Source organism: Podarcis filfolensis (genome assembly GCF_964270895.1).
Source record: "Podarcis filfolensis genome assembly, chromosome: 2".
Lineage (NCBI taxonomy): Eukaryota > Metazoa > Chordata > Lepidosauria > Squamata > Lacertidae > Podarcis > Podarcis filfolensis.
In genome coordinates this window covers 13,482,464-13,492,810 of record NC_139605.1, presented here as the reverse complement: position 1 = coordinate 13,492,810, position 10,347 = coordinate 13,482,464, and the positions used below count along the sequence as shown (strand labels likewise).

Genomic DNA, 10,347 nt, shown 5'->3' with positions numbered 1-10,347 from the left:
GACAGCTGTAAGGAGACAGTTACCATATTATGCTGAAGGAAAGATCTGAACTCATTTCTTTCAAGTACAGCCATACCTTGGTTTTCAAACAGCTTAGTTCTCAAACGTTTTAGCTCCAAAATGCTGCAAACCCAGAAGTGAGTGTTCCAGTTTTTGAACATTCTTTTGGAAGCCGAATGTCCAGCGGGCTTCCGATTGGCTGCAGGAGTTCCCTGAAGCCAATCAGAAGTCGCGCTTTGCTTTCTGAACGTTTTGGAAGTTGAATGGACTTCCGGAACAGATTCCATTCGATTTCCAAGGTACAACTGTACTGCATTAATTGTATTACACTGGGTACTCATGTAATCTCATTGTATACAAGTTGTACAAGTGACAGTAAAGTATTTCAATTTCAATTATTTTAAGGCACCAAGGGACCAGATTGCTGTCACCAAGAAGCTCAAATACATAAGGCCAAGGCGGCATTTGTACTTTTCACACACACTGCAAGATCATGGGAGCTGTAATTTACGCTCAGAGATACAAAGCTTAGCATCCTTAAAACTAGAGTTCCCAGCATTTTGGGGGAGGGTCCTTTAAGCATATGGTGTGTGTACACAGCCAGAGGGTTGTGCCACACTTTGAAAGAGCTCAGTGCTTTTGCTTCACAATTTCACTGGCAGAATTATTGCATTTATGTACATTCTATTAAATGCTTATTTACTAAAGTCACCTGAAATGATAACCTGTCAGGAGGTAAGAGAAGAGAAAACAAGAACTTTTGGCTCCTGCTCTCCTTGAACAGCTTCCACCCCAGCTGGTCATTAAAAGAAATTGTAACTAAAAACTGTTCTGAGTTTGCTTACTTCCTCCCCCCAATCCATTTTCCTTTTGTGTTGTCTTTTTAAGATTCTAAACCCAAGAACTGGGACTGTTTCATTTTTGCTGATCTGGGAACAGCAGGGTGAAAACACTAAATTAAGTTCAATGAAACATGGGCTCTAGATAAATCTCACTGAACATAATGAAATTGTGCATGTATTCACACCTTAGCCAAGGAGAAAACCTGGAATTCAAATCAGGAACAATCTAACTTTAATCCAAGTTCGCATTTGTCATTGGCTGGTATCTGTTTGCCTCCCAGAGTGGAGTGGTATTTGTATGTCAATAGGAATCCAATGACAAGCAATGACAAACCTAGACAACATCGTAAAAAGCAGAGACATCACCTTGCCAACAAAGGTCCATATAGTTAAAGCTATGGTTTTCCCAGCAGTGATGTATGGAAGTGAGAGCTGGACCATAAAGAAGGCTGATCGCCGAAGAATTGATGCTTTTGAATTATGGTGTTGGAGGAGACTCTTGAGAGTCCCATGGACTGCAAGAAGATCAAACCTATCCATTCTGAAGGAAATCAGCCCTGAGTGCTCACTGGAAGGAGAGATCCTGAAGCTGAGGCTCCAATACTTTGGCCACCTCATGAGAAGACTCCCTGGAAAAGACCCCGATGTTGGGAAAGATGGAGGGCACAAGGAGAAAGGAACGACAGAGGACGAGATGGTTGGATAGTGTTCTCGAAGCTACCAGCATGCATGAGTTTGACCAAACTGCGGGAGGCAGTGGAAGACAGGAGTGCCTGGCGTGCTCTGGTCCATGGGGTCACGAAGAGTCGGACACGACTAAATGACTAAACAACAAGGCATCCCCAAGAAAATGGCAAGGCAGACAAGGTCAAGCAACACATTTTATTTTCTGTTTTTCCTTCTATAGACATACAAAATAAGACACGGCTGAACTTCAGTCAAACTTGACACTTTTGATCGCAATGTCTCCCTCCACTGAGAATATTTTTGCAGAATTCGCCCCCAGCCGATTAGGGAACTTGACTTCCTGGTCTCCATTGATCTTCACAGTCACTGCCTCGTAATCAAAGGACAAACAGATCTGGGAAGAAGAGGAGTCAAGGAGTTAGGGTCATGGGTTGATCCTTGGAAAGAGGCAATTAGATGCTTCCAAGAGATTTATGGCCCAAACAGGAGTGGATTAATGGAGGGAGGGAAATAAACAAAAAAAATACTATCACCCTTGCAATTGCACCTCCTGACCAATTTTGTTTGGGGGGTTCTGTTAGGGCAGTTCAACCTGAAACCATGACCCTCATCGTTTGGCTGTAGAAGTTAAGGTTGGGGAGAGAAATTTAGAGTTGTAGCCAAAGCCAGTTCTACTTAGGGTAGGCCCCCTGAATTAACAGGCATGAAAAAATTGAGCTCATTCATTTCAGTGGGTCTACTGTAAACAGGACATGGATGCAACCCTCTTTTTTAACATTTTAATGAAAAAAAAACAGCTAACTTATGCTTTTCACACCAAAACGCATCTATCCTTTCTCTCCCTCTCTTGGTGCAGCAATAAAATTGCTAGAACACTGGAAAAGCTAAGCAGGGTCTGGTATGGTTTCAAATTGGATGGGGCACCATGTGTTGAGATGCCTGCATCGCAGGGGGTGTCTGGAGGCGGCTGGAGGATGGATGGTGGCTAGCAGATTGAGGTTGAATCCTGACAAGACAGAAGTACTGTTTTGGGGGGACAGGAGGCGGGCAGGTATGGAGGACTTCCTGGTTCTGAATGGGGTAACTGTGCCCCTGAAGGACCAGGTGCGCAGCCTGGGAGTCATTTTGGACTCACAGCTGTCCATGGAGCTGCAGGTCAATTCTGTGTCCAGGGCAGCTACCTACCAGCTCCATCTGGTACGCAGGCTGAGACCTTACTTGCCCGCAGACTGTCTTGCCAGAGTGGTGCGTGCTCTGGTTATCTCTTGCTTGGACTACTGCAATGCTCTCTATGTGGGGCTACCTTTGAAGGTGACCCGGAAACTACAACTAATCCAGAATGCGGCAGCTAGACTGGTGACCGGGAGCGGCCGCCAAGACCACATAACACTAAAGACCTACATTGGCTCCCAGCATGTTTCTGAGCACAATTCAAAGTGTTGATGCTGACCTTTAAAGCCCTAAACAGCCTCAGTCTGGTATACCTGAAGGAGTGTCTCCACCCCCATTGTTCTGCCCAGACACTGAGGTCCAGCGCTGAGGGCCTTCTGGTGGTTCCCTCAATGAGAGAAGCCAAGTTACAGGGAAGCAGGCAGAGGGCCTTCTTGGTAGTGGCACCCACCCTGTGGAACGCCCTCCCACCAGATGTCAAAGAACAACAACTATCTAACTTTTAGAAGACATCTGAAGGCAGCCCTGTTTAGGGAAGTTTTTAATGACTGATGTTTTAATGTATTTTTAATCTTTTGTTGGAAGCCGCCCAGAGTGGCTGGGGAAGCCCAGCCAGATGGGCGGGGTATAAATAATAAATTATTATAAGAAATTATGTGCCGAAATTGAGAGAGAGAGATTCACCACAAATGATCATACTTCACTTCAGAACACCCTCAGAAAGGCAGAAGTAGCAGAAAAGAATTAATTCATTACATTCCTATCTGGTTAGCAGCCCCTCTGAGGATGCTATAGCCCAGGGGAAAGAGCAACCATATCACATGCAGAAGACCTGGGTTCAATTTCTCAGCATCTTCAGGTAGCCTCTCCCTGAAACCCAGGTGTTATGTATTGAAGTTCTCACCCTGGCCACCAGGGGGTATTGTGTATATAGTTTTCACTCAGGTCCACGTAAGTTAATTTAGGCGGGAAACCCTGGGTTGTTGTTACAATGTTGACAGTCGGCTGCCTATAAAAGCAGGCCGGCTGAGCTGTTTGCAGTTCAGTTCAGTTCCAGTTTACTTATAAAGAACTGCTTGGAGAAATCTCTGTCATCTGGTATGTCCAATCACTACTTAATACCAGGAGAGTCAATGCCAGGCAGCGAAGGCAGTGCTGAGAGAGATGGACCAAGGATCCAACTTATTTTGAAGTCCCCAGTGCCCAAGGAGCCCCCCAATCCAGGAAAGACCACTGCCTCTCCTTGAAGTTCTGGCGGTGCTGAGGCTATTCCTGCTCACCTTGGTGTCTTCTCCCTGCTGGAAGGGGAACAGTGACTCCCGCAGCTCCGAGTCCCACTGCCCATTCGTCTTTGAGTTGCACACAATGGTGTTGACGTCTCCGTGACTATCAAAGCGAGGATTGAAGTGGAGGATCGTGTCTGAATCATCGTGGCACAAGTTGAGGGCAAAGCTGGAAAGAGGGGAGGACCACATGAGACGAACACTCACAAGGTGGATTAGCAGGAGCTGGCAGAGACAAAGTCTAACGGTTCTATTGTTATGGTGATATTGGAAGTAGGATACCGTTGCCGATTGACCCAGCCTGGGTTTGTGACTTGGCAAAAGCCTTTGTCTTTGCAAAGTCCTGTTTGGCAGTGGTGTAGCGTGGGGGCAGTTACCCGGGGCACAAATTTCAACCCCCGGTGCTGCTTCAATACAGTTGTGTGCTTCCGTCACTGGACTCTGTTGAAAACAGCTTCTCCATGTGACCTCTCCAGACAAAGGAAGAACTCTTCTCATCTCTGCAGCTGCCATCTCCCATGTGATGCGGATGCCGTTAAGCAGTTGAATGTGCATGCGTACTACATCCATTTACCTCCCTCTCACCCCCTCCATGTGGCCCCGGGCACTGCCAACCCATGCTAAGCCAGTGCTGAAGGTATTTGACTGCATCTTTCAAGTCCTTTAACAGACTGGTGGTGGTGATCATGGAACCGTTTAACTTGCTTGTACTAAGAGGAGTCAGATAATGATTAATGAGAAGATATGTAACCTCCCCAAAAAATCTATGCTCTGCCTCCACAGTCAGAACAAACACTCAATAAAAAGCAGGCATTGTATAAGCTCCACGTAAGCTTTGAAAAGCAGGAAGGACAGTTCATCTGGAGGAGCCCATAAAAGCACACAAAAATAGCATCTAATAATTCTTAAGGAAAGTTAAGCTAAGCATCCTTTAGTAGTGATCAGCATCAGTGGCTGGTTAGATTACTAATTAAAAATATATGGTTTTACTGTATCTTTTCCCTTATCATTCCAATAATGTATTGGTTGCTCCAACAGCATGGCTCTCATAAATCATGATTGAGTTCCTGTACCAATAATTTAGGCACTTTCACCACTTGTAACCAACCTAGGTTTTACTGCCTGTGCAACTTTTCTGAAGCACATGAATCTGACCTTTGGAGAGTTTGTAAGTAAACCATTTATACCAAATGTGTGGTCTTTTTTATGCTGGGGGAAGAAACTTTGGAAATAATTTTTTTAAGGGGACATTTTGGAGGGGCATATTTCAAATGCAGCCTGCATTTCCACACTCTGCTTTGCTGCATATTTTGTAACTTTAAATCTCTGCTGGAGTTCCTTCACCAAAGAGTACTTGCCCCAAACTTAGAGCTTGGCATTCAGGAATTCTCCTTTCTATATGTTTGGGGGGGGGGGGTTTGTTTGTTTGTTTTGCACCAACAAAAATAGACCAGCCCACCTTGAACAACACAAACCTCTTGGCCTCTGGTGGCACTTTACCCTTCACTTTGATGCATTCACCAGGCTTGATTGACAAGTGGGAAAAAACCATTTGCTGGAGGAAAGGCAGAAAAAAAGAGCATTAGAATGCACACAGGTAACATCTTCTCCACTGTCATTCCTATCTGGAAAGGAGAACCATTTCCACTCCAGTTTCTCTTGGAAGAAACTCCCTGCAAATATTTGCAGTTCCCAGAAATGGCCCAGCTGCACCCTAATCAATGAAGTATTGTTTCCTCTTCCCCACCCCCCACTGGCTTGGCCTCTCTATTATTGAACACACAGACCCTTAAACATGCCCACAGTTCATTGAGTTCCAGAATTAGATATCCACCTATTCCGAATGAAGGAGACATGTAACAGGCTTCTTTCTGTGAGCAAGTGGGGGCAGTGGACATTATTTCCATTGATGGAGGGGACATGTCCATATCATGTTCCGGTCCACAGCTGTCAATGTTTCCCTTTTCTTGCAAGGAATCCTATTTGGAATAAGGAAATTTCCCTTTAAAAAAGGGAAATGTTGACAGCTATGTTCTGCTTCTGGTCTTTCAGATGTGGCGGCCATTTTGCATTATGCTATGCTGCACCACCACCGCCATCTTGTATTGCGCCACAATTCCACAGGCACCATTTTGCATTATCCCAACCCCACCACAACAGCCATGTTATGACTGGTGCCCACACCCCCATAAAGGTTAGGAAGCCCCCCCCCCTTCCCAGGAAACCTGGGAACTGTAATTCTGCATGCATGGAAGGGGAAGGGAGAAGGAACCAGAGATCCAACAGGAGAAGTAGGTCACATCTGTATTATACATTTAAAACACTCGTACCACTTTGAAACAGCTATGTTTCCAAAGATTCCTGGGAACTGTAGAGGGTGCCGAGAGTTGTTAAAATCTTAAACCACAGTTCCCAATATTCTTTAGGGGAAACCAAATATATGAGTGATTTAAATCTATGGTCTGGACATGATCACAGACAAAGTGTTACACAGCTGTTATTGTTGGTTTCCTTGTGAATGCTCCCACATGCAGAGCAGGGACACAGGGCAAGAAATTACAAGCCTTCCCCGTTTCCCAGCAATTCTAGGAATCTAGCTGGAAAAGAGGCATTTTCAGGACAGCTCACCTGTGGCCTCCAGCTCTTGCTGGACTCCAGCTCCCCTCAGACCCCAGCAAAATGGTCAATGGCCAGAGAGAACGGGAGTGGGAGCCCGCAACAGCTGGAGGGCACTATGTTGGTTGCAGATGTAGTTCATATCAGACAAGGGAGTCACACGAAGAGTTCATTACTTCAGAACAAAATTATGATGTGGGGCGAGGCACTGTGATAGGAATTTTGAGGTCTTAGGTATATGGTAATGTTCATAAGTGTACCAACCATGCACATACATAGATCAGCACAGGAAGACCAACCTGGAACCATTTTGATTCCCAAACTGAGCAAATGATTTCTCTGCAAGGTCAAAGTGGGAAACCTCCCCATTGTCTCTTTCCTCACGGATCCTGCCTTGGGGGCACATTTAAGATATGAATAGGGTGTGAGCCTGTGACCTGGCCCAGGAACTAAGTATTTATCATTACAAAAGACTGGCCAGGCTCCCCAGGCAATCCAATCAAGTAACCTGCCAGACGGGAGATAAACGACAGGAGAAAAACAACATTCAAATTTCTGTTTTAGACCACCTTTTCTGTGATGTAGGTATGATGTATCTGAGGGGTGGTCTTAGGTTACGCCCCTTCTGTGATGTATGTATGATGTTTCTGGGGGTGGTCTTGATCTACAGGGTGGGAATTTCAAAAGTCTTTATATGGCCTTGTGCGCCATTGTTCTGGGTTCCTCCTCCTCTCCTGCTTGTGAGGGGAGCACCCTGTTGCAACAGATCAATAAAGATCAAGCTTACTAGCTGCTTTGTTTCTCAATATTCTCTGGTTGGCCTCTTTCTCCGACCAATAGGGAACCTATGTAAGAACTCTATATGGGCTCTTGGATACCCCATAAGGGAAAAAGGGGCAGATTTTTGTTTACAACATTACAGAAAACCATTAGTGCTTTAACAAATGTGTTTGTACAGGTGAGAAAATTTGGCTATTTCGATTCCGTTTCACGAGAAGCCAGCTGCAGGCTCTCTGCATGTAGTTAATGAGTAAATGAGCAAGACGAGTTGTTTGAGTTTCTCTGACCCAATCCAACAGGAATGTTCTTTTTTTGGTTAAGAAAATCAAAGACGTCTTTTTTCAGGAATGTCTGTTATCATTAGGAGCTATAGCTAAACGTTTGCCTTTCCGTTTTGCTCACAAGGCCTCTGCCCTCCTCAAGGCCAAACCAGACAATGGTTGGCCTCCTCTTACCCACAAGTCTCCCACGAAGTATCATGGCTTGCAGAGCAACATAGAACATTTACAACCCCTAATAAGCCCAGTGGCATCATCAGGGAAAACTTTCAGGCAGAGATTCAGGGCCACACTCTGTGGAATATGCCGGAAGGTCCCAAACCCAGCAGAGTTGCTTTGCTACGTTTTGAAGTGAATTTAAGTAATAGGCATTATCTAAACAGGAAAACAATAAGAAAATGAAGTCCAGAGAGCTTTACGCAATTTAATATCTAGCTGCACCGCCGAATAATTTCTAAAGGCATGCCTGGTCACATGCACAGCACAATAATTAAATTAGTTTATTACCAGCCGTTATATCAGCACGTAACTACTCTGAAGGCATGAGTAACTGCCATAGCCTTGACGCTTTCTGTTCATAATCAGCTCATGGATAAACATAATTGTAGAGTTGGAAGGGACCATGAATGTCATCTAGTCCAGCCCCTGCAATGCAAGATTTTTTTCACACACCGATGACCCCGAGATTAAGAGTCTCATGCTCTACCGAGCAAAAACAGGAATGACCGTGAAAGATATATTTTGTTGCCCAAAGCAAATTACGCACAGCCGGCCACCTCGAACAATTTACAGGAACCTTTCCTTATTCTAGCAGTAAGGAGATACGGGAAGTTAGATACCGCGAATTTGCTACCCTTTCACAACGCCCAGCGTCAACTGCCTGAGGCTGGAATGTCACTTGGCCTAAACGGTAGGGCCAGGGCAGTTCTTTGAGCCTTAAGTACTATGCAATACTAGCCTTCATTCAGAAGGCACTGCTGCAGCTATAAACAGTTCATCCACCTTGACCCATGCGACAACGAACTAGGAAACTACTACCACTGTCTGCAATTCTAACTCCACGTACACCCAGGAGTACACAGAAGTACAATAGGATTTGCAACCTCGTAGACCCAGACAGAATTGGATTGCTACTTCCTTTTGCATTCTGTCCAGTAGCGGAGCTTTTGGGGAGAACGGTTTTAAGGAGGTTTTGCTAGAGCAACATTCAAGAATCCTTAGATATGGGCATGCCACTATGAGCTGCAGAAACCTATTATTGACTCAGAACCGGCAACCTCTGTTCCCCGACTCATTAAGGCTGCAGTCTCTCAGCTCCACTTAGAAATAAGCCTCCATCAATTCTACCGGGCTGACTTCCAAATATACTTAAGAAGATTAAACAGTAAGCTAAAATGCTTACCAGCTGACCCTATCTAACATTAAAGAACAAACTAAACTCCTCTCATACTCTCATAGCCCACTCCCTCCGGACAACTTACAGTCTCCATTGTGAAGGTTTGATGACTCAGCTTCTGACAAACACCAAAGCAAGCAATTCTTCCTTCTTCTGCCTGAGCTTTAAATAGTGGCCAAGAGGAGGTGTGGCCTTCTTCCTGCCAATCAGGAACAAGCCTGTAAAGGATCAATCAATCAGTGAGGAAGAGACTGGCCAATGGAAATTGGAGTCTCTCCAATCATTAACCAAATTGCTAAGTGACGTGACTTGTGTCTCTCTTGGTCCATTTGATGTCCTTTGCATTCCTGACTCCATGTGAGGAACCCATAATTTTAGTCAGGTCCCAGCATCATGAACATAGAGCAGTGATGGCCAGACTTGGCCCTCCAGATGTTTTGGGACTACAACTCCCATCATCCCTAGCTAACAGGACCAGTGGTCAGGGATGATGGGAATTGTAGTTCTAAAACAGCTGGAGGGCCAAGTTTGGCCATCACTGACATAGAACATGGGTAGGAAAACTAAGGCCCGGGGGCCGGATCCGGCCCAATCACCTTCTAAATCTGGCCCCCGGATGGTCCGGGAATCAGCATGTTTATTTGTGGGGCATAGGAATTTGTTCTTTTTTTCTCTCCCCAAAATATAGTCCGGCCCCCCACAAGGTCTGAGGAACAGTGGACTGACCCCCTGCTGAAAACGTTTGCTGACCCCTGACATAGAGAAAGTGTTGAACTACAATTCCCATCATCTCTGGCTGTTGGCCATGCTGATGGAAGATCAAGGCATCACCACCCACAAAATGTCAGAGCAATGTTTTTGAGTCTGTCACAGAACAACCCCAGGCATCTACTCAGATGTTAAGTCCCATTGAATCCAGGTAAATTACACCCAGGTAAATAAGTATATAGGATTTCTCTGGGCAGCTGCTACTGGAATGATCTCTCAGAGCCTCAATTCTCAGTGCGATTTAACAGTCAATCCCTCAGGATATCTGCGAATCGTCACTCCGAGGGGAATGGGGTCTCAATGCATCTCTCATTATCCTTAACGAACTAAAGTTCTCGGGATCCTTTGGGGGAAGCCATAGAAGTTTAAAGAGGTATGATAGTGCTTTAAATGTATAGCACATTGTTGTAGTCCTTGTTGGAATTTGGCAAATACCTTGCAGATATAACTTACACCTGTAGTGACCAAATGTAAAGCCTGAAAGTAAGTGAGCTACTTTAGAAGCAGAGCAATTATTATGTTCTTAC

The 10,347-nt window shown here is 45.1% G+C and overlaps 2 protein-coding genes across 6 annotated transcripts in view; one reads left to right on the top strand and one right to left on the bottom strand.

Annotated features, from left to right (window-relative positions):
* Positions 1–1,705: 1,705 nt before the first annotated feature.
* Positions 1,706–9,261, bottom strand: LOC310757299 (galectin-1-like). 2 transcript variants are annotated; one of them, XM_083602617.1, is made up of 4 exons: positions 9,138–9,261; positions 5,458–5,537; positions 3,980–4,151; positions 1,706–1,923 (listed from the first exon to the last, which is right to left on the bottom strand). In XM_083602617.1, the coding sequence occupies exons 1-4, from the start codon at positions 9,144–9,146 to the stop codon at positions 1,777–1,779; spliced, it is 408 nt and encodes a 135-aa protein (XP_083458743.1). In that variant the 5' UTR covers positions 9,147–9,261; the 3' UTR covers positions 1,706–1,776. The 2 variants fall into 2 exon arrangements, with proteins under 2 accessions (XP_083458743.1, XP_083458744.1); XM_083602618.1 differs by lacking the exon at positions 9,138–9,261 and adding an exon at positions 6,611–6,629.
* Positions 6,255–10,347, top strand: part of LOC310756806 (uncharacterized protein) — a 33,114-nt gene continuing 29,021 nt past the window's right edge. For 2 of the 4 annotated variants that reach the window (XM_083601602.1, XM_083601600.1), the window contains exon 1: positions 6,257–6,273. The gene's annotated coding sequence lies outside the window, so the exon portion shown is untranslated. Of the gene's footprint in view, positions 6,274–10,101; positions 10,194–10,347 lie in introns of those variants that run through there. The other 2 variants (XM_083601603.1, XM_083601601.1) reach the window with 2 other exon arrangements.